At 36.6% G+C, this 24,509-nt stretch overlaps 1 protein-coding gene across 1 annotated transcript in view; it reads left to right on the top strand.

Annotated features, from left to right (window-relative positions):
• Positions 1–344: 344 nt before the first annotated feature.
• Positions 345–24,509, top strand: part of LOC145778822 (uncharacterized) — a 29,436-nt gene continuing 5,271 nt past the window's right edge. Inside the window, exons 1-13 of the mRNA XM_082590406.1 lie at positions 345–502; positions 1,116–1,295; positions 2,148–2,216; positions 3,107–3,272; positions 3,960–4,058; positions 8,141–8,305; positions 9,188–9,317; positions 9,976–10,260; positions 11,738–11,878; positions 12,955–13,161; positions 13,826–13,975; positions 14,907–15,009; positions 22,970–23,248. Of these exons, the coding sequence (XP_082446532.1) occupies positions 394–502; positions 1,116–1,295; positions 2,148–2,216; positions 3,107–3,272; positions 3,960–4,058; positions 8,141–8,305; positions 9,188–9,317; positions 9,976–10,260; positions 11,738–11,878; positions 12,955–13,161; positions 13,826–13,975; positions 14,907–15,009; positions 22,970–23,248 (2,083 nt within the window). The 5' untranslated portion in view covers positions 345–393. The remainder of the gene's footprint in view (positions 503–1,115; positions 1,296–2,147; positions 2,217–3,106; positions 3,273–3,959; positions 4,059–8,140; positions 8,306–9,187; positions 9,318–9,975; positions 10,261–11,737; positions 11,879–12,954; positions 13,162–13,825; positions 13,976–14,906; positions 15,010–22,969; positions 23,249–24,509) is intronic.

Raw genomic sequence — 24,509 nt, 5'->3', positions numbered from 1 at the left:
GATTAAATTAAGGTTATAATATTTAATATCTTTGCAGGTATTACCAATTTATTGCTTTTGCATATTTTTCAGGACCACCTGATTCAACCTTTTTAGGGTAAAACAGGCTGTGTGTAGAGGTTTTAGAAAATAGTAACTATATTTGATGTAATATTTTAAGTATATTTATTAAATTTATTTTTATTGGAATAGAAACAAGTGGGCTAACTGGCTCAGCCATGTCCACAGTCTGATCAAAAAACATTTCAAAAGCTTTGTGATGCTACAATGATAATACAAACAATGAGGTCTGCAAAAAATACCAAAAAAGAAATACTGACAATATTACTTTTATTATACATTGTACAATTATTATAAGGCAACAGTTGAGTGCATATAATTGAACAGCATATTATGACCCGTCCAACAACTCGCAACAAGCGTCAAGCTAAGATAGAAGAACTTTTTCAAAAAGACGAAAAAACTGGGAGGATAAAGGGGGTGGATTACACCAAGTTTACTGGTAAAAATGTGTGGTTATGTTACGAAGATTTCGTAGTGATGCAGGGCAATAAATGCAATTCTCTGCTCAGCCTATTGAATATTTTCCTAAAAAAGTCGCATAAAATAAAATTACTAAAATCTACTTCTTCAGCGTGTCCTTTGGTTTATTAGTCATAAAGGTGTTCAACACCTTGTTGGAAAATGAGTTACTGTGTAGTTTAATCGTAGACGTCGCTACGGTAAAAAAGTTGAAAAAAGCGTTTATTTATTAATAATACTTTCGATGTTTTCACTTACGTATTAAGGCATTGAATATCAACAAAAATGACATTTGGCGGGTACAGAACAGCATTTAATGTTAAAATTTGAAGGAAAAGAATTTTACAATCGACTGGAATTTGACCCATCGGTCTCTCCCATCGGTCTCTACTTAATTTTTGAAGAAAATTTTTTCTCATTGATCCAAATCAATGTTAAACTTTTCACTATGACCTATTTTTGCAAACTACTTTTTATTGCAAATCTGCAAAAATGAGCGTGACTGTGTATGCTTAACTAATTTATGAAAAAAAGCTACAAAAGAGCGATATATAAACCATCGTCAAAAAATAATCCAATGTCTTGATTCGCAGAGAAGATAATCATGAAAACCGAAGTCGACGACCTGACCTCTGCTCTGACAACGACAGAGAAAGACAAAATTTTGAAATATCAACATTACAAAGTTAAAGTCAAAGACCAGAAACACGTTAGTATTTCGTCAAACAACCTAACCGCTCAAAGCAGTCAAACGAAGAAGTTGGATCAAGAAAGTAAGCTCATATGCATACAATAGAGACAGAGTAGTAACCTATATTTTGATCTTGCATATTTGGTGCAGCCAAAAGGCAAGCCTATATCTTCATGTGAGTTTATCTTTCCATATCCCCAGAATATGCCAGCTCTGATAAATCTTTATTATTGTAATAGTAAATGGTATTGAAATGGTTTTAAACAAATAGAATCTTCATCTGCATTAAGCCTGTTTCACCTAATGCGTAGGATAATAAGATCTGGTTGTAGTCCAAGTTTTACGCCTTTTAATTTCAAATAATTAAACGTAGGGTGGTCTATAGCTTACTGTTTAAAACAGCACATTGTTAACCCCTTTATAAATACGGACAACAACAAGTTAACAATACGTTATACACTATAAGTAATGTAAAATGTAAAAATGATAGTCGTTTTCAATGCGCTTAGTTGAGAACAGTATTGTTTACTTTTGTGCAATTATCAGGTTCATCGATCACTATTTGTTATAGAATAATGTGTAATTTTCTGCATAAATCAAACACGGAATGTTTAATAAATATTCTAAATGTATAGTCCAACTTTTTTGCCACGACTTGTACTACCAATTTTATTCCTGAAAGGCACGTTTTTTGGCATGTCATTTTGACGTCATAAAGAGCTTCCCCAGTCAGTTTAAGTTAAGACAAAAGTAGCGGTAGCGCGTGCTTTTTTTGCTCGAGTAGCGGTAGCGGGTGGCGCGCTACTTGTAAAATAGCGGATGCTCACCTCAGCAAAAATACGTAGCCTAAGTAAACAATCAGCAACCTGGTTCAAGATAGCGTGTATAATGACTTCATGAATTTCTTATTAAAATGGCCCATTCGATGTCGCAGGCCAAGGAACGATCAGACAAAAAGAATCAGGTGTTAAATCTGCAACCAGCTTCTTTGGTCATGAACATGGTGAGTTAGACAAACGTATCGTGGACTTTGAAAGCTTAATCAATAAAGTATATAGGCTACGATTAGATCCAACCAAAAAATAAAGAGCCCGACAACCGACATGTAAATTTAAAATTCATGTTCAGCAGATGTCTCGAAAACTAGACTGTTTTCATTTTCAGTGCTATTTAACAAAAAAAAAAAAAACAGTTTAGTTTTCGAAAAGTCTACTGAACATGAGTTTAATATATAAGGAATTAAGGATGTTCTCGTTCCAGGCTTTGTCATATTGCTTCAAGTACTGAAGTAGTTCAAGTAGGCTACTGGGCTGTTGTTGACCAATAGTTATGAACAGCATCTTGCATGCGGTAGGTATAGGTGTATGGCAGTATACTGACCACTGGCCAGCCAAAACATTTGTCAGATTGACTTCGTAAACTTGTAGCTCTTGCATAGCAGAAAAACTAGGCTAATGCTTACGTTGCTTAGGCCTAAGCCAGAAAAGGAATTTCAAACTAATAACGATTCAACAAAAGATAACTGTCCGCCCCGTTAGCTCAGTGGTTACGCCTGGCTCAAGATCACGTGGCGCTGGTTCGATTCTCGGGATGTGCGCTTGAGCAATGCATTCAGGACTGCTCTCATTTTAACGGCACCTAGTAAATGGAATAATTACCCGGCAACAAGACGTCAACAAACGCGAAACTTCACTCTGTCAATCTCGGTAACCGGCCCTGCGTCAAGAGCCTCTACAAGTAAGCGAAACTACCAGGAATAACCTATCAAGGCTTTGTCAGTTCGAGGATAAAGATTCAAAACCAACCAACCATTTGACAAAATAAGTTGCAACATTTTGAAAATACTGTTTTTTTATTCTTTATTTTTGCAAACAATTTTATGTTTTCATGAAGAAAGACTTTCCCGGCATGGTATTCCCAGCACCATATGCTTCAATCTGACTTCACAGAAAGCTATTGACGAGGGATGGATAATAAATCCTCTATCAGAGACAGATATCTTGCAAAGCAAGCAAATGAAACTGGCTTCCAGCAAATTACGAGAAAATATAAGAGAAAGGTAGGTCACGATAATTTTTTATCACAAAAATGCGTCACCTGTTTAGAACTATCCAGATAGAACACCAGATTACACTAGTCTTAAATTGCGTAGCCTATTGGTATTTTCATCTTTATTACAATATTCCATACCCTAACTGACCGATGAAAAATGTAGGCTATGAACTACTAATGTAATTTTACCTATAGAAAAATTTTACCGATTGTACAAATACTAAGAATAATACCCAACTAGTAAAAGTACCAATGTAAATGATCTAAAAATGACAGCATTTAATAGCTGGCAGCTGCGGATTCAGCAAGTGGCTTTACAGGGTAGGGGATTTCAACAAAACACAATGATATGCAGGTCTACATTAATTTGACCTTGCAAATACACCGTGAATACAGTTACTCTTTTGTATTTTAGGGGGGGAGAAGGCTATCGCCCCTCGCCTCTGGATTCGCCACTGCTAGCTGGCAGGCTGCTTAAAAGACATGTGTTTTTTTTTGACAGAAAAGACTTCATTAAACTACTGTATTAAACTTATTGAGTGTGTTGAACACGGTAATCAAATTATATGAGAAGTTTTTGAGCAAGGTTCTTGCAAATCGATTTTCAAAACGTATCTGCTTTGAGTTTTGCCTTAATTCACCATCATTAATGTTCAGTTCATTTTGTTTTGGAAGTGTGGAAAGTGTTTTGTAGAGAAATGGTAGAAGAACAAGAAGTAAAAAAATCAAGATTTGACGAACCCGTAGAAATCCGTTATTATGGAGATAGTCGACAAGACATAAGGTCACTGAGGTAAGGAAACGATGACTGTTTTGTTTACGTAAAAAATAACTCATAGATTCTTCTTGCGTATGCGTATGGGGTCGCCGCAGGTCACGTTGTTATATCCAGACACAGCAACCAATGGATTGTGTTTTTATCGAGCGTTGTAAGGTTCATATATCAATTCGGTATATTGTACAGTACAATGGACATTGATAGACGATGTGGTGTGCAGTCTGAGTGTCTGAGCCCACAATAAGCAGGATCCTTTATTTGGAATGATTATTTATTAACTATATTTGATGTAATTGTCAGGCAGTGCATCATAAGGATCCGTAATTGAACTTCTCTCAAGCACCAGCTTGCTGAACGTGCAGTTGTTCTCTTGTGTTATACTGCCTTTTCATTATTTTTGCAAAATAAATTTCGTTTGCAACCTTTTTGTTTGGAATTTTAAACTGCTTGCAATATGATAAATAAGACCAAAACTTTATTACTTGCAACACCATTGCCTTGATGCACTACGCTTCAGAACACTACTGATTACTCTTTTTGAATATTAATTAATTATAATAAAAAAATTGGCAACTTTAAAGCCGGAGTTGGCCAGTTTTGAATCGAGGAATCGGACTCGTATTTTTTCGCCCGACTTCACAGCAGGGCCTCCGAGAGAAGTCAGCACTGGTCGGGAAACAATACGAAAAATGGGCCCCATAATATTTTTAGTAAATATTGCGTTGCATGTTCGATTGTTCGTGTTAAGCTGAAATTAGCCTACTTTCCTCAGCATAAAAAGAACTTCGTTCAATGTAAAAATCATAATAATCACTGGATTACGCTTGCAGCAAAAATGCCATTGAGGTTAACTATTTTGTCTAGAAAGCTTTGTAAACACACAATACAGGCAACGAAAATAGTTCAACCAAGCATTTAATTCAGGAGTGTCCAAACTTTTTCCCACGCGAGCCAGATTTGATAATAATAAGTCTTCGCGGGCCAACAACCACAATAATTTTTCTGAAAACTGCAAGTTGAATTTATATGATTTTTGTGTGTTTGCAGGCCAAAAATAACACATTGTACAACAACAAGCGCGGGCCATACAAAAATGTCTCGTGGGCCGGAGTTGGCCCGTGGGCCAGACTTTGGACATCCCTGATTTAATTCAACCCTTTCTGGACTTTTTGCAATGCAAAGTTACGGATCACCGCATCAAATGATAAAATTTTGAGACGTCTGAATTGATGCACAACATGTATAGTTAGGCTTTTCAATCGGTTTTGAGTCATAGGCCTACTGGATGGAGCGCAAACAATTCTTTTCAAATTTCAGTAATTGCTAAAATCACGTTATCAAAGCGCAACCGTTGGAGGTAGCTATCGGAACACAAAAAAAAATCATAACAAAACTATTTGGAAAAACCTTTCGAAAGTTGCAATCAATGATTCCTTGTGTAGAGATTATGGGGTGGTTCGTTCTGGTTTGCAGCTGAAGTTTGCTGTGTAGCTTTCTGTCAAAAGTACCAACCAGGGATTTATGAATCCCTGGTGCCAACTCATCCAAAATGTCTTAAAAAATGTCATTTTTGTAGCCTACAAATGGTTTAAATTTGTCCCACATGCCCGCAACTGCACAATAGACATACGATGAAATTTTCATGGAACTTCAAACTCATCCACGATGTGTTTGAGTTTGTTGATACATTTGTCAATTCCAACAACCAGCTATCGAATCCTTTGCAATGTACGGTAGAATACATTTCCTTCGAATGATTCAGCTAGTTAAGTGGAGTTATAAAAGCGTTCTGACCTCAGGAAAAGAAAATCATTTCTTTTTAATTTTTAATTGCCACTGCAACTTTGCCTTGCGAGTAGTAGCCTACTCTTCTCAGCTTTCTCTTACTTAGATTACATCTTCCTTAAATTTCATTAAATTCATCAGTGAATCTTGTTTAGGACCATAATCCACATAATGCAAAGCAGTCACAAATTTAAAACTGCTAGTTGTAGGCTACTTTAGCATTGACTCAGCTTCCGATTAAGCTCTTGTTCGTTCCAACTTGATACCACAGACATATACAACCAAGCAACCACACGGCATTTAACATAATGGATTAAAATTGAACATAAACTATAAGCTACAAACGTTTTCGGCCATACACACGTTAGCCCTTATCAAGTAACAAAAAATAACTGCTTATCATATCTACAATGAAAATGAATAACTGATCTAAACACTGAATTGAAAAACGAAATGCAAAATGAAACGGCAGAACATAGAAGAAAGGCACATCACGTGGCGTTTAAATTACACCAGGCAAAGACGCAACATATGACGTATCAAGAAAAGACGTTGAGTAGATAAGAAGCACCTGAGGCAAACAACTGTGTGTTGAGGCGAGGATTGTATGATTTTATTAGCAAAGCCTCGTGGATTTTAGTGTCGAATTCGGTGAAACATTTACGCATAATTCTAAAGGACTCCAAGGATGGTTTGTTATTTGAACATGTTTGACAATCGAATATGACAATCCAACTTGATACATTTAAGAAACGTCTTTAAAGCTTCAATTGCAAAAGGGTAATGTAAAGCATTGGGTTTGACTGCACCACGCCTTGATTACCCTCTCGAAGTCAATTTTCTTTGCAAGATGATAGGACAGCTTTCTTTAGGTTTTTCAAAATTTTTCCTCTGACTGGGCTATAACTTTAAAGATGCCACTAGCTTACAGGTAATCAATTACTCCAAAAATGATAAGACATTTGAACAACGCTGTCTGTAGGCAACATTATGAATTCCAACTAGATTTAAGCAACAACATCCATAAACAAAACACTCAAATAAAGAAAAAACTCACTACCTTCCAAAAATCACATCATGAGAAGCATGACCAACAAAAGGCTACTTGACCACACGAAAACAGCAGATCTTTTAACTATGACAAAATTACATCCAATTGCAGCAATAAGTTAATAAAATCAAAAGTTTTAAAACTGTTCGGCCACACTAAAAATCACAATTCGGAATCAGCAAAGTTTGCACAGAAGGAAAAGTAGAAGGAAAAAGAAAACGTGGCAGACAACCAAAACGATGGAAAGACAACATCCAATCATGGACCGGACTCAACGTGGCGACACTGGGCGAGCTGGCTCAAAATCGCCACTCTTGGAAGCAAATAACTCATGTTGATGCGCAATTTTCTGCAGGCGGAGATGATGACTGATGATGATCCATAAACAAAAAATATACAAAATTTACTTTCTTTAATCGTGCTTGGACTGATACCTGTAACTTTCCCAGACAACTTATGTTGGATACAACATCCTATGCCTGGCCAACGCAGATTTTGAAGTTGAGCTTCAGTTGTCAAGCAAAAATAGTTCCCGCTTAGCTAAAACAGCACCAGTTTTCAAGTTGACACTATATCAATACAATCGAAACCGTTCAGTAATACAGAAATCATTTCAGCTTCAGATTTTACGTCTTGAATCTGTTTAACATCGCCTACCTTAACACGAAAATAATTTGTTCTTGATGAGAAGCATCGAGAGTGACATTTACAATGATTGAGAAATACTTGGAACTACGCACTTCATTTAAGAATTTGTTGATTATTTAGTTGGTACATTTTTACTTTAGTACTAAAAATGGGCCCCCCTCAAAAGTACAAAAACAAAAAACTACTCGTTTTTCCTTTACAATGTTTTGCTAGGGGGGAAACTGGCCCGACTTCCCCCCCTTCTCGGAGCCACTGCTTCACAGCCCTGAATGGAATAAAATTCAATAAATCAAAGCAAACTTTTAAATGTACAAACGATTCGAAAATAATGCGAGCTCGCGAAGACTCGCACCTGGAATATTTTTCTTCGTGGGCAGACGCGTTATCCATTGTTCCGTTTCGTTAATTTTATATTTTTTAAATATTTTTCCAAATAACAGTCGATGTGGTACAGTTTTGATATGAGAACCACTGATGGAAAACTCAACAACTTAAAAACTGTAGTCAAATCTTTAAAAAGATGTTTTCATGTAAATAACAGGTCGTACTTGTGCTAGAGTCTGTACTGATGACGTATTCAAATGCTATTGCTAATTTTTAATTCATTTGGAAGACCAAGCGTACATGACGTCAGAGCCACTTTTGCTGACACAAGACTTTCCATAACCAAGAATAAAAGTCGTGCAGTTCACAAAGTTTCTCATCTGGTTAAGCCTGATGATCATATTCATAGACAACGCTTCTCTGTGCACCTTCCTGACGGATCAACTTCTGTTTAGTGAGTTAATTTTTCAAATTATATTTTTGTTAGTGAATGAAAACAATCAGAGGTTTGGTGACAAATTAAAAAAAAAATTGTTAAAATTGTGTTAAGATGCTCCCCAGCAAATGTTTGATTGACAAACCAATGTAGCCTTATTTGTCTTTTTCTTGTGTTAGGCAAACAACTAAACTTGTAAGCCATATAAGAGCAAAGAGAGTAGGGCTGTTTTCAGCTGGTCGCTTATTCTTTTTGTTTTTATTTTTGTCTTTTAATGTCACATACAAGTTTAGTTGTTTGCGCGACACTGGATTGAGGTTTATTCTTATAATGAACAAAACTATTTCCCCTCGTTCTTTGTTCGTTGATTTATAACTTATAAATTCTAAACTTACTTATCTTTTTGGCTCTTTGAACACTGAATTTTGGTCGCATCCTTATGCGCTACCTGCTACTCAGTGATTGACGAGTTTCGTGATAACTGGGAAGGACAGAAAGCAGTAGCGTTGACAAGGAGATTGAGAGGTTATTTTTGGATCCGGGATGATTTTAGGGATCCGAAACCTTTCTATGGGACCCAGGACAAATTTTTCTTAGAAGCTTCTGTATTTAGGGCCCTAGGATCTTATCGGTACCGGCCCAACTTATCCTTTCAAGAGCCTTGGTAGAAAGTTGATGTCTGTGTCCACCATTGCACACGTCCTTCAGTGTCTTACCATGACGCAGCTCGGTGTACTTGATAAGTGGTAAACCGGCGTTCCTTGAACGTCGAGCAGGGGCTTTCAGTAATGGCCAAATTATTGTCATTAACTGTATACCTATTTTCCTCGCTACCACAAAGAAATGCTTTTCAAATCCTTTCAACTTACGCATGATTGGTGACTTGCCGCTGTGATGTAGCTATCCCGGAAATGGAGAATTGGCACTATTGTCCAGCGCCATTCCAAGCCTACCTGGTCAGTTTTATGTCCATTGCTATGCCAACGATGCAGAAAGAACTTGTCTTGGTATGTTTACTCCTTACGGAAAGGTAAGTTTTTTGTAAAAATGAAAAGTTCAGTTTAGTGTAGTTTGTTCTGTTGGCGAATAAACAAAAATATACAAAACAGTAACACAATGAACACCAATAATTTACACAAGAATGGCAGCGAAAGATTAAAAGGTCACCAAAGTCAGCTGCTACCCAAACATTTAAACAAAACACCAAAAAAATGGAAACATAAATTAAAACACAGTTAACACATAATACCAGTTGTTCCGTTTCGTTAATTTTATTCTCACACTGGATTCTCCACCTAACATAATAGGCTACACAACAAAACAAGACAACATAAAACATAAAAGCCATGTGTAACGAGATAAGCGAATAATATGACACTGTTTGAACTTGATTTAATTAAATAAAAAACTCTGAGCAGAATATCTCAGAGCTTCTTAGCCCAAACGCAGAAAAACACCACATTAGATTTTCAAAGGCTAGTCTACTGTTGTTTTATTTACTCTAGCTACGCCTTCAAGCACAAATGTTACCGATTGTAAGTTTGTAGCCTATCATTTGATTCTGTGTATTTACCACTGTCGTTTTTGTTCACCACTTGTTTAGACTTCAAGCTACAAGAAAAATAGCTTTCATAGATTTTGAATTAAAGTAATCACATTTTTTTAATGAGTTTTACAATATATTTCAGTCGACGTGCTATCACAAAAACGGTGCTACTGGAATGAGTTTATCAGAAAGTGGAGGAATAGTGAAATCAGAAAGCGGAACAACCATTAAAAAATGGCAATGGCCTAAAAATGAAGGAAAATTGAAAGACCCGGTTTCATTCACTTTAAACAAAGAAATGTTTGTTCGGGCGGTCAGTTTCCGTGATGTCACAATAAACTTCAATTCATCCGGAGAAAGCACAAAGTTGCAAGTTGGTGCAGTCAGGGGTTGTCAGGCACCTTCTAACAAAACACCGTCTCAAATGGTATGTAAGCCTATTTATGACCTAATCTATCTTTTAACCTTGGTACAAAATAATACAAAGTGCAGTTGGTGGAAACTGGTCAAATGTAGTTTGATGATTGTTTGTTATATTGTAACAGCAACAGTGTTGTACATCAATAAAACACTACTTTACCAAGTGATAATTTCATAATAAATAATTTGTATTCAACCATACGCTAAATTTATGTAGCCTGCAGTATGTCAGACTGGAAGCAGCAAAATTAAAAACCCGATTTGTCTTTAGAAATTAGCTAAACAATTGTTGTAATCACAACGAGCTACAAAAATAAAATAAAAATTGGCGACTTTTTGATCATGCTAACTAGAAACATGCCACTACTAACGAAGACTTTACTCTGAAGAAGAGTATGAAATAAATAATATTCCATAAATCTATAGCACTCAATGTTTAAAAGTGCAATTTTCTGAAAACTAACCAATCGTCATCAATCGGACCTAGGCTTACTATAGCGGAATGGCCCGTTTCGGTGAGTCCGATTCAGTGAGTCCGATTCGGTGAGTCCGATTTGGTGAGTTCCCTATTTGGTGATTTTTTTTTAATTATCGGGTACCGTAGCCTAATTATCATTGCCGTTTCAGGGTTAGGGTTAGGGTTAGGGTTAGGGTTAGGGGTTAGGGGTTAGGGGTTAGGGGTTAGGGGTTAGGGTTAGGGGTTATGGTTGGGGGTTATGGTTAGGGGTTAGTGGTAGGGCTTAGGGGTTAGGGTTAGGGGTTAGAGGTTAGGGTCTTATTTCAACGTTTAGCGACGTTAAAACGATGTAAAAGCGGCAATGATAACTAGGCTACGGTACCCGATAATTTTCAAAAAAAAAAATCCAAAAAATCACTGAATAGGGAACTCTCCGAAAAAGGCTCTCACCGAATCGGACTCACCGAATAGTAGCAGACCCTTACTATAGAGCCAGCTAGGTTTTATTTGCTGAATTCACACTGTGTACAAACATACAATTAATTTAAGATTTATCATTGGCTTTAAAGTTCTAGACTAATCATAGCACTTGTGGTTGTAAAGTTGTGGCCATAAATCAAAAAATCTGGTTGAGATCCTGTCGAAGGGAATTCCTCATCATCAGGGAGCCGAGTGTCTTTGCGAATTGAAAACGAATAAAAATCGACCCAAGCTAACTTGTATCTCTAGGCTAATGGTTGAAGCTGCATCTTCATATATTTGATCTCAAAAGACGCTAAAATTATTGCTAGTTGTAATGAGGTTGATTGATTGGGAATTGGGATGACTGTTAACTCTCAGGCGCGCATTTGTTTTGATAGCCTGCCGCAGCCTACTTGGTTTCCTAGTGAGCACGCTACAGCGAAATCGTGCAAGTGTAACTTTTAAGGATTTTTCAAGTTAGAAGCTTTTCACTTTTGTTATGAGATTTAAAGTCTAACTCAATGCAGCCAAGAAATGTTTATTTAATTATTACTTTTTTTTCCAGATTTTGTTACAGTCAGATTACAGTATGACATTAAAGACAGCAGCAGATTTCGGGCACTCAAACAAAACAGAGGAAATAAGTACTAAAAAATCTCCCGCAAAGCAGTTTGGCAGAAAACACGCTGGTTTAAGAAAAAATGCGGTAAAAGAATAAAGTGTATACGTATGTGCAGTGTAGCAATAGTTATGTACTGCATAATAGTGTGGTGTAAACCATAGATAGACTATAATTACATAGTTTCAGTTTGATCACATTTCAATTACACCATCAAATGTTTTTATTACATTTCAATTACATTGTTCTGATATTTTCAAACTACAAATATTACAAAATATAATTAATTACACGTTTCAATAACAAAAATTAAATGTTTCAATATTTGTGTTTATCGATGATTTCTTTCAGTTTGATTTTATCAAAGACAAGTAGAATTAAATTCGATAAAGAGTAAGTTGCAACTATAGAGTTTCTTTTTGAACCCCAGCTAGCAGCTCGACAAAAGCACTGATATCGTGCGTGCAACTTAGCCTACCAAATGTAATTGTAATTTGGGAAAAGTTTTTTGCATACAATTACGGTACAAAACAACAAAAAGTCTCCTTTACTGTTGCAATTACAATTACATGAAAATGTTTAATTTATTACATTCAATTACAATTTTAATTGTATCGTATTACTAGGCTACTTTATCCAACTCTGGTGTGTATGACTTTATCAACCAGCAGGGATTTGCTAAATTCTACATATTTTTAAGACTTATTGGCTACCAATAGTCTACACGTGGCAACACAATTAAGAATATTAAATTAAAATTGTGTAGCCTAATTATTGTAGGCATAAACAAACATTTATATCTGACAAAACATTTGAACATAATGTAGATCGTTGAGCATTTATGTAGCCTAATGTAATTACCTTTTTTTTCGCTTTTAATTTTTGAAATTTCGAAGATAATTAGACTAGGCTACTTTATAAAACCGAATCCGTTTTCGCATTTCAAATATCAAAATTGGAAGAAAAACTTTAGGCTACTAAGTATACTTCTATTGCTATCTCGTTGACTAAATTTAATTTTCCCCAAGTATTTGTTGGAAGCATGACTGCTTGCGCGTTAGCCACACATGGTCGATGATAAAGTTTACAGGGAATGGTTTAAGAAGGTTTTGACTTACCAAAGTAGTCCTGACTCCTGACAAGAATCTGTATTTGACACGCAGCACCTGAAAAGGTCCTCAAGTTTGGATATGACAAAACCTTCAGTCGATTCGGGCCTGAAGCAACTCCAGTTCGAATCCCAGGCTGACCACGATTTAGTTCGTTTGAGAAACAAAAGCAAATTGCTGTTGGAAAAATGGATGTGCAAATCTAGATCTCTACTTGGAATGAGCTCGCCATCACAAAAGAAACTATCTGAAAGACCACGGGTAGATCGGAGTTTCTCTAGAATTCCTTTGTTCTATGGCATAGAACTACAGATATAACATAATTCTATGGCATAGAACTATGGCATAGAACTTTGAATTTATGCACATAATACGCATAGAATCTATGCACAGAACTATGGCATTGCAGGCTACAGATCTTTTCCTACATCCGGCCTAAATGCACAAATGGTTCTCGAAACAGATAAGACCTTCAACATGTTTGGTTTCAAAGTAGCAAGCTACTGATGTAAAAAGTTAGACTATTGTTGTCAGCTTTGAACGGGCACATAACTGCAATACAACATTCAAAATATTGTAAGATCAAGTTACGACTCATTCATGAAACAACTGACATTTGTGAGATGTAATTTTGATGCAAATTTCTTTGTTGTCTAGAAAGATTTAATTTGTATTTTTTTGCCAACATGCAAGAAAACTAGGTCTAAAAAGGCTCAACTTTCTCTTTGCAACTACAACAATATTTAAACTAAATTCTGTCATGATCGGAAGCTTGTATATTTACTGATTAAGTTTTCGCCACAGTAATTGCGGCTTCTTCAGTATCTAGAAGAGCATAAGTAAATAAAAACATAACAATTTATAATTATTTCACCAATATCAGCATCTTGTATCTTTACGTATCATTGTCGTATACAATATTCAGCCGAAGACTCCCACCCCCAAGGCGAAAAGCGCAAAGGAGCGTGAAGTGCTTTACGTTAACGAAGAGGAAGATGTTGAAGATGAGGACACAAAATATCAGTCTTTTCGATGTCCCTCAGCTCCCCCGCGACATATGCTACCCGGTCCCCATGTAAGAATCAAATGTAACTTTTAAGAGATAAAACAAGACAATAGCTTGTAGGTTACCGCACAAAGTTTTCAATTATTAGTTTAATATTTTTTGAAAAGTATTTATTTGAACTTGCATCTCTCACGAAATAATGATTAATGCAAAAGCACAAAAATAGTTTCAAGAAAGTTTTTACATGGCTTCAAGTTCAAAGCTAAAGTAAAAAAAGCATTTGGTGCTTGATAATAAACAAACGTGCAAAGATTGGTTTCAACGAGATAATTTACTTTGTGTAGCTTTTAAAGTATTAATAAGTTTCAACCCCCAAAGAAGTGAAACAGTGACGTAGCTATGAAGAAAGTTTTAAAGGGGCAAAAGCAGCTGTTGGGGAGCGAGAAGTATTTTAACGTTGAAATAAAAAGTTTGTTTAAAAATGTAGCTAATGAAAGCAGCCAAACACTTGTGAAACGCCATTCAAAATGTAATACAATGTCATTAAAACGTTGTAATAAAATTAGATACATATACGTTTGGGGAGAGGGCAAGTTTAAGTTTCGGAGGGATCACTCCCCAAAAACCTCACCCCGTGGCTACATTTCTGCGCTGCAGCATCATTTGTTAGAGAAATTTGCATTCTCAACCAATTGCTGGAATGAGGCCAGAAAAGTTGATTTGTTGGTCTTTTCGGTCTCAATCGAAAATAGGCTGGTCTGTGGACACGATCAGTAGCGTACGCAGATGGGGAGCATTGGGCTTTGCCTTCCGTTTTAAACAAAAGTTTCCGCAATTTAACAAAGTAAAGTAAGGCATTCAATTTGTTTTGGATAGCACTGTCAAAGCAAATAACAATATTGTCAAAAACTAAATCTACGGATCAATGCCCCTCCCCCCCTGCGTACGCCATTGGACACCATCAAACATATTTGTAATTAGGTTGTCATTTGTACTTTAGTCACTCACTGTGAAAGACATACGAGCAAAACCTGGTGCCGAAAAGACTACAAATCCACGAAGATCATGCACTGGATCAGTAAAGTTGTGGGACTTGCACAGCGGTAGGTTGGTCACGTGGCATTTTAAATATGACGAGTTAAACCTTAGCCTCAGAGTTGCCAGTTGGATCCAAATCGGGCTTGAACTTGAAATGAATTTAGTCAGATCTGGATAGGCTATGAACTTTGCATATTTTGTGGGTCTTTTACCGTGTCTGAATTAATTTATTTACAGCGATTTTAGCTTTAGAGACTTTGATAATACCTGTTAGATCACAAAGCGTAAGCTGTCAACGCGGATCAAACACGATGGGTTGGCAATCAAAAACGCACACCTTTTATTAAGCACGGTATAAAGCTCGCAGGCTATGGTTTTCGAATAATTTTACCACAGCTTGGCAGACAGGCGGTTCTGGTACACAACATTATACGTTCCTAACTTACGGTAGCAGTATACATTACAACTTATCACTTATTCAAATAGAATCCAGTTAGTTTCTGTAATGTACTACAGACAACCAAGACTAAAAAACAGTAGCACAGAACGACTGCTGCAGCTGCAAAGAATGCCGCAAGAAAGACAGAAAGCCCGCGAAAATAACTGCAGCCAGCCAAAACATAATTATGACGTCACAAAACCTTACGTATTACGTAGTGCCCTGATACGATGTAACAATACCTGATCGGAAGGTTTGAAAGGATCCAACTGGTGTATCTACTATGCAAAAAGGAGAGCTCTTCTGGCTGTCAGCACCACAAAGCTGAGTGCTCATGCTGAAAAACGTAGCGTGTTTACTGTTATCCTATTCCTACACATCGATTAATTGTCTGCTTTTGGCAAACCTATGATTTGTTTTGGCTACAATAGTTAGCTTTGCAAACTTGCATAGGCTATAACCAGTGTTGGGCGCGATAACTCATTTTTCAGTTAAGCGATAACGATAATCGATAAACGAAAAATGCCTAAAGCGATAACGATAAACGATAAATCAAAAAAAAGTTAAGCGATAACGATAAACGATAAATTATCGCCGATAATGTCCGACAACGATAATTTTTTTTTGATTAGCGCTGCCCCATCCCATGCAGCACGAACTGTTTTCATCAACATGACGAAAAATCGAACATAATATACTGTAGTGTAAAGGGACAAAACTTTTTGTAAGTTATGCATTAATAGAATCGCAACAGCGGCAGTAGGTATTGAATCGTCAACCTCTTGATCCAGAATCAAACCACTGAGGTAACCGCCGTGCTTATAGTTATACCTTCAGATACCAGTTGGATACTTTTATCAATTGAGTTACACTGCCGCTGACGTGCAGTAGGCAAAATAATTAAATCAAATAAAAAAAACATAAAAAACTCCAAACTTTGTATTTTGCTTTCTGCTTAATGGTCTGTTTACAGCAAAGTCAGCAATAATTGAAAAAATTCCAAAAAACGCAAAATGCTTGAAAATTTATCAGAAATCTTAAGCGTCATTGATAGTAAAAATGTGCATACTGTGAAATCCATCAAGCTTGTCAAATTAGTGGTGTTTGTTTAAGAACAATAACATAATTATCGTAATTTACTGATAATTTCAGATAATTTTTTTTGTTTTCTTTGTGTACACCATCATTAAAAGCAATGGCAGAGGGCTGAATTGTTAAGATAAGAATTGCAATATAGGCACTGTATTTGTGGGAATAAAAATATCTGATTGAGGTACGCTATTTCGCATAGGTAAATGGGAAAGGTTATATCGATGCGCCTACTGTCATGCAAAAACTACTACAAGATGCAAACAAATGTGATGTCGGTCTGCATGTCAAATGCTTCAAGCAATATCATATTTCGCAATGACTTGTTTCAGTGATGTTGTGTTACTTTGCTAATTTTCATTTTCATATTTTTTGAACTTTCATTTCAATAAAATGCTCGATGACAATAATGACATGACAAGACATTTCCCATTTATCACTTTGAGCGATAAGTAAAATGTAATAACGCTTAAGCATTACGCACAAGAAACTTGTGAAATTTGATAACGGATTTGCCTAGCGTCTTATATATAGGACGGCTTTTTTCTCAAAAAGTGGAAAAACACAATTAGGAAAAAAATAATTGTAATATGTTTTTTAGGTCATAATTATGCAATATTTTAATTTTCCGAAATTTTTTTAAGTAGGCTACTTTCACTTTCGGCACAAATGGGTTAACTTTTTAAGTTAAATGCCACTTACGCATTTGGTTATTATTTTTGGATTAAAGTTATATCGCCAAGCTAGAAAAAAATCGATCTTACAGTCTATAACCGATCTTGTGTTGTTATTGTGTGTGAATTTTGTCTTTTAAGCTGAGTTTGTGACGTAACCGCACGTCTCAAGGCAAGTTCTTGCAATGTTAGTTAATCTACTCATCTAAAGATTTAATGCGCTTGAAACAATAAGTTTCATGTTTTGACGAGGGAGATTATATTTTTTACGACAATTACTAAAAACTAACACTTCCAACGAAAAAAGTAAACACAAGAATAAAATAGTTGATCGTAAGGTGGCGCGAAAGACCATGTTTCCGATGTAAAAGCGCTTCAAAGGAATCTGTACCGCCTGTGCGCTTACATTTAATTGTAAAATTCACTCGCGATTGCCGACTGCAGCAAAACAATAAGAGCCTTGTTGGATGCATTTCATTGCATTGCAATTTGCAACTCTAAAATTTATTGTGTTGTCAGGGCCGTCGCTGCAGGGGGGCGTGCCCCCTCCCCTGACAACGATTTGTGCACACATACTTCAGGCACTAAAGAAGAACTGGTTTTAATTTTAGTTTCATTAGCTAGGTGGCTAGTAAAAATATTATTTTTCATGGTCTTTCCACTTGTGTGTTGATCCGAAATAAAATTTATCGGCGATTAATTATCGGCGATAATCAAAAATTGCCTTTGGCGATGACGATAAACGATAACTGAAAAAATAATTAAGCGATAACGACAAGGGATAAAAATTTATCGGCGATAATTATCGCCGATAAATTATCGCCGATAATGCCCATCACTGGCTATAACAATCTTCACAAGCATGTCTTAACATTAAAATATGATTACCATTTATGAGGTCAGACCACCATTGTAGCCTACGCTATATTTTATTTGCATATTTTATTATATAACACTGAGGAAGCTATATAAATCTGAAACTTCAAACGATGCTGCTGTTGATGTTTTTTTTGCTAGCAGTAATAGGCTATCATTAAACCTACGTGCGTTATGTTCTATGATTCACTGGACAACAATTTTTTGTTTATCTATCTTATTCAGTGTTTCTATATGTTTTTGAGGTCTCTGATGCCGAATTTGGTGCTAGTTTTTGTCTAGTGTCAATGGTTTGGAAGATATTTGCGAAAAACCTTTTTAGTTATATTTGAAAATTAGTCAAAATATTGCGCATTAATTGAGATTATAATTTTCTTTAAAAGTGCTGTTCGATATCACACAGCCTGCCTAAATCATTTATTATTCCTTTTCACTGCTAAAGAGCTATAAACTTGCAACGTGAAAACTTATTGAACACGTGATTGGTCAAAATTTTGGCGGTTTACAACTGGTCACATTTCCAGGAGAGTTGGGCTAGTGGCTAAGCCAGTGCTTCCACTTTTACAAAGCTAGATTACCACTTGTATTACCACATTTGTCTTCAGATTACCACATTTTTACTGTGATTTTCTACCTGATTTTAACCGTATTTCGACTTACTTTTACATTAACAAAGTGGCTATTTTTACCCACTTGTTGCCATAGTTACTATCAGGTGTTGCCAGAGTTAGGATTAAAGTTAGTAAGGGTTAAGGTAAGGGTTACACTTAGGAATAAGGTTAGGATTTTGATCTTCATCCAGAACCAAAAAAAATTCCAAAATGCAAGTTTTTGTTTTCAACAGCTTTAAACTTTTCTCAGATTAGGATAGAATCCTTATCCTTATCTGGCAACGCTATTATTCGGCTATATTTACACAATATTGTAAAATAAGGTCTAAAACAACTACTCATGTTATTAACAGTTAATAAAATGTCCGAAACAAGAAACAAAAGTACTGTATTTGACACCGCAGCTAGAATCTGAAAAACATCTTGACTATGAATATGATCACATGGTCACCCTACGACTACGTTCAAAGTCAAAAGTCAGGACGCATTCCAAAATCAAACCGAAAACAGCGGAACATGCTAGTCGCATGCTGTTATAAGTAGTTTTTTTGCATTTGTTCGATTTTGGAAGACAACAGATTAAATGCTCGTATTTATTGATACTATTTTATGTCAATATTTCAAAATTTATAATTTCCACATTTTGGCAACATTTCCACACAAAATTTCCATATTACCACATTTTTACCACAAACTTTTCATTACCACATTTTTACCACAAGCATGATGAAAATTCCACAATTGTGGTAATTACCACCGAAGTGGAAGCACTGGGCTAAGCCTTTGTTGTTTATTAGCTAGTCAGCCGTTGAAGGCAAGGACTTTAGTGACTGGTGAAGTTTGCAGTGTAAATTTGATAGTGTTAGCATGATTTTAGGCGGTTAAATTTGGTAAGAAAAAGTAGAAAAGCAAATGAAGCGGCCCAGTGATCCAAGCTGCATGGTTTAAGCTACTTGCTGGCTTATGTATCATGGTTTTCACTGCTGTCTACTGGTATTAGTGCAAAAGTAAAAATATTGCTGGACTTGACACAATACAAAAACCACAATTGGGACGTGTGTGGAGATTTTAAAATGATTGCTTTGTTGTTGGGTTTGCAAGGAGGCTATTCCAAACATTCTTGCTTTCTTTGTTTGTGGAATAGCATAGCAGATGAGCAGATCCACTTGAAAAAAGACTGGCCAGTACGCGAAGAACTCACCCCAGGCTTCTACAATTTCAAAAATGTAGGCTACCCCTCATGGAAAGGAGTAAAGTATTACTTCCACCTTTACATATAAAACTTGGGCTTGCTAAACAGTTTGTAAAAGCATTGGGACCAGCAAGTTGTGCTTTTGAACACATTCGCTCTATGTTTCCAAACCTTTCTGAAGCTAAAGTAAAGGGTGGGATATTTGTTGGGCCCCAAATAAGGAAAATGTTGGCATCAAAAGAACTGAAGGAATCAATGACTGCTTTGGAAAAACGTGCTTGGCAAGCTTTTCGAATGACAGTGGAAGGATTTCTTGGTAACTATAGAAGAGAAGACCACGTTATGATTGTTTCAAGTTTGATTGAAAGCTACCAAAAGCTTGGATGCCGCATGTGCATAAAATTGCACTATTTGCATTCTCATTTGGACTTTTCCGTGATAACTTGGGCCATGTAAGCGAGGAGCATGGTGAACGGTTTCATCAAGAAATTTCAGTTATGGAAAAACGCTACCAAGGGAGGTAGGATGAAGTCATGATGGGAGATTACATTTGGAGTTTGGTACGGGAGTTTGACACCACATACAAACGAAAGACCTTTTCCAATGTGCATTTTTGATCAGGTGTCCATACGGTTTGTCTTACTATGTGTTTATTGTGTTTTTTTTTTATATGTGCTACGCAATTTTTACGCCATGTAAGAGATATTTGTACTGAATATAACGTGAAATCATGATTTCATAAAATTATAAGTTGTGACGGACCCATTGACATTACAAAAATTTTAACGGCTTTTTTGAAATCAGCGACCCAAACAACATACGAAAACACTCTAAAATTATGACAAACAAAATTTAAAAAAAAAATTGTTGTCCAGTATTATCTGCAATAGTCTTCAGACGTCTGTGATATGTGAAATGGAAATCTTTGTAGCCTATAACTTTGTTTTCTCGTCTCTGACTAAGGTTTCCATTCTAAGACCCTTCGAACTCACACAAATTATAATTATACCCTCATGGCTTTCTATAAGCCTATGCAGTAGCCCAGTGGTTCCCAACCGGGGGGGAATTCCCCACTAGGGGGGGAATTTTGCAATTTTCAGCGGGGAATTTGGTTTTAAGATTGTAAAGCTCTTTAAGCCTAATAAGTTGGCCTGGACCAGCGCTTTAAAGCGTTAAGGAGGAGCCATTACCTCCCGATTATTTAAGCAACTGTGCACTGACATGGATGCAAACCATCACGTAGGCTACTTCACTATATACTTCTTTTTAATGCAAATACTTGATGGCTTTCAAGAGGAAACGTAACCAAGCGAGTGCTTGAGCTCAGAGACGAGCTTAAATTAATTATTGACCTTTAAATAAAATTGGAATTTGTTTCATTGCTGAATGATGACAGATGGATTAGATTCCTTGCTTATTTGGTTGATATGTTTGGTCCATTGAATAAACTGAATTTGAAGATGCAAGGGAAAAACACCAATATAAGGATAGGGTATATATTCAAGCGCCATCTCCGTTTGAAGTAGATTGCGCATCAATCGGTATCCATGCGCCATTGACATATTGATACCATGTGAATTTACAGACTGTACTGCTTCCATGTTGGCTCAAGGCAGGTTGGAAGAGAGTGATTGATTTATGTTGCTGTCATTAGGAGATTGTCTTAAGGTATTATAGAAGGCTCTGCTGTCCTGATCGCGAAGGGACTGCGTTTTTTCTGGCCTCTACCTTTCGACCAGCCAGGCTTGAGTGGCCCTTCCAGGAGCAGATGCCAGTACCGCTCAGCATTTGAACAGGCTTTGGAAGCTTTCACTTGCACGCTTGATGATTGAAAGAGAAAGGTTAGAATGAACATTTAAACATGTCACCATATTTAAGGAATTATCATCGGTGCTGGTTGTTGACGGCAAAGAACAAGTTCTTCCAGAGTTGGAAAACGAACTGATTTTGCAACATCTCAGCACAGCATTAGAACTGGAATTCATTCGATATTTTCCTGAAATTTATGACGATGAGCTTGATTTTATACGAAATTCATTCCCATTGTTGATGGAAAAACTTCCTGATAAATTGCAGCATGAATTTTTAGAACTCAAAATGGATTCTTGCACAAGAGACTTTTTCAGAGAAAAAATCAATCACTGGATTTTGGCCATTAACGTGTACTTCCTTTCCCAAAGTGGCAGGGAAAGCTATTCGAAGTATCCTTCCATTTGCTTCCACTTATCTATGCAAATCAGGTTTTTCAACTCTTGCAGATGAAAAGAAAACAGAGAAACAGATTAGACGTGGAGAATCATATTTTTTATGCTCTTTCCAATACTCTTGTATCACATTCATGAGTTGTCGAAACAAAAAAAAATCACAAGCTTCACACAGACTGTTAAATGCATTGACTCTTACATTTTGAATGTCGTTGGCTCCAGCTCGTGTCCGATCGAATTTGGCTTTGGATGGTGATGTCATATGTGGCTTTGGAGGCCCAGTCTGTGATGGGAAGGACGTGGGGAAAAATCACATTGGATCGATGGTGGGGGACGTGGTAGTTTTAGCTCTTCTTCTTTATTGTTTCGTTTTTCATGGGCTTTTTGTATCCTGTTTTTTTTTCGAAATTTTTTGTGCCTTCCCTAGTTCTTTTTCTCCAGAGTGATCTGTCACTAGCAAGTTGTTCCCATGAATCCAGATCAACGTTTGCATGACTGAGGGAGACTTTCAGCTGGACTTTATATCTCATTATTGTTTTTGTTTTTTCAATAAAATACTTTTCAGCAGTTCTTCATTAATTAAATTGTGTTGATATGAAAAGGAATATTACAGGCTAAAAAGCTTATTACTAGTTTGTCTTACAAGACTTAGATCAAAACATTAATATAAACGAATTTTTAACAAACTAAATGTTAGGGGGGGGAATTTAGATTTGAATATTGACTAAAAGGGTCCACCGGGTAAAAAAGGTTGGGAACCACTGCAGTAGCCTAAACCATCAGGATGTCAATGTTTTGTGAATTCCATATATGAAGTAAAAAGTTTTACTTTTGTCCATCTACAAACAAAATACATCGATTTTGTCTATGTCCTGTTAACTTTGCGTAGCCAAGCAATTTTTTTTTTTCAGAAGTCATATAAAGTTCCTTACTTTTTTAGCTAGCCATGCATGGCACAAATCCATTCTCAGTATTACATCCTCGCATTCTTTCGTTCAATCGGCACCTTCAGTGCTAAGCTATCGACAACAGCTTTCAAACATGTCATCGCCATTTCTAAAGCAAGCTTGGGGTTCTCAACATGGCGTTGTTTCGTCTATAACTTCAAGCAAGGCCAGCCCGTTCAATATGACTAATCCAGAAGGTGGAAGGGTTTCATCGCTGCCTACATGTGACGGTTGTCCAGTAGCAACCCGCCGCATGCTTTTGAATATTTCAGGTGACACGACTATATGATTGAAAGTTCAATTTGTTGTTTTATTTACTGTTTGTATTTTTAACCACATTTTATATCTTAATGAATTGGTAAACCCACTTTTTATAAGTTACTTTGTAGCCTATGATGTAGTTAGCTTACCTAGTAGATTAGTGATAAGGCTGAAGTTGCAGTCAATTATGGTAGACAGACCCTTGGCTTTAGTGTGGACCGAGAAAGTTTGAGGGGGCTTGACAAGTCATTGCGTTAAACTTTGTTAATCAAAACTACTTCACTGCAGAAACTACCCAAACAACCTCTTTATCTGGTCCACATCTTTACCAGATCGGGTACGGATTTGACCAGATCTGGACCAGATAAAGTTAATGTCTGGGTGAAGTAGCCTAACTTAGATCTATGATAAGTCACAAAATACAGGCCTGAGATAAGCCTATATGCTAATGATCAGGTTTTACAAGATTGTTGATTAAATCAAACTGATTTTGCGTTTTTGGTTTAAAAATTCGTTAAGTTATTGGTATAGTAGGCAATGCAATGTAACTTGTTAATGCAATCCACTGTCTACAAGTAGCAGTTTGTCCTCCGAAATGCAAAGACTTTTTTCATTGGAGTTCCGTTAAGATTGCTTCTCTTAGCAAAAGACTATTTTGAATAGCCTACGCGTTGTTGTGGTTTACTTTTGTTACTCTTCTGCAGAAAAAAGTGCTATATTTTATCTAGTATATATATCCAGCAAGTAGTTTTAAGCAGGCCCGGATTTAGGGGGGGGGGGGGCAGATGGTGCAGGTGCCCGGGGGGGTCCCCCTTTTGAAGTGCACCCCGACGTGGAAAAAATGTGATTTTGTGTTAATATTGTTTTTTTTCTTTCAGCCTTTGAAGTTTCTGCAAAATGCTGTGCAGTGCTGGATTAATGCTATTGTAGACGTAGAGGTAGTTTTTCGCGCCGTGGCCGCGAAAAACATTTTTGCACGGGGACCCCCCGATCTAAAAGTGCCCCAGGGCCCCCATCAGCTAAATTCGGTCCTGGTTTTAGAGGGGCGATTTTAACAAAACACAATCATGTGTAGGTTTACATTAATCTGACCTTGCAAAAACAGGGTAAATAAAGTTAATATTTTGTGTTTTAGTGGAAGCAATCCCCCACCCCTTTTGATCCGCCTCTGGTTGGTCGCATCTACGATCTAACATAGGCTAATTAGGCACATCTAGCCTACATTGGTAGCTACAGGGAAGTGGTTTCCAAGCAGGAGAGAGAAAAGCAGAT

Source organism: Aplidium turbinatum, chromosome 10, assembly GCF_918807975.1.
Source record: "Aplidium turbinatum chromosome 10, kaAplTurb1.1, whole genome shotgun sequence".
Classification (NCBI taxonomy): domain Eukaryota; kingdom Metazoa; phylum Chordata; class Ascidiacea; order Aplousobranchia; family Polyclinidae; genus Aplidium; species Aplidium turbinatum.
Note: the sequence above shows the minus strand (reverse complement) of the source record. Positions and strands in the feature narration are given on the sequence as shown.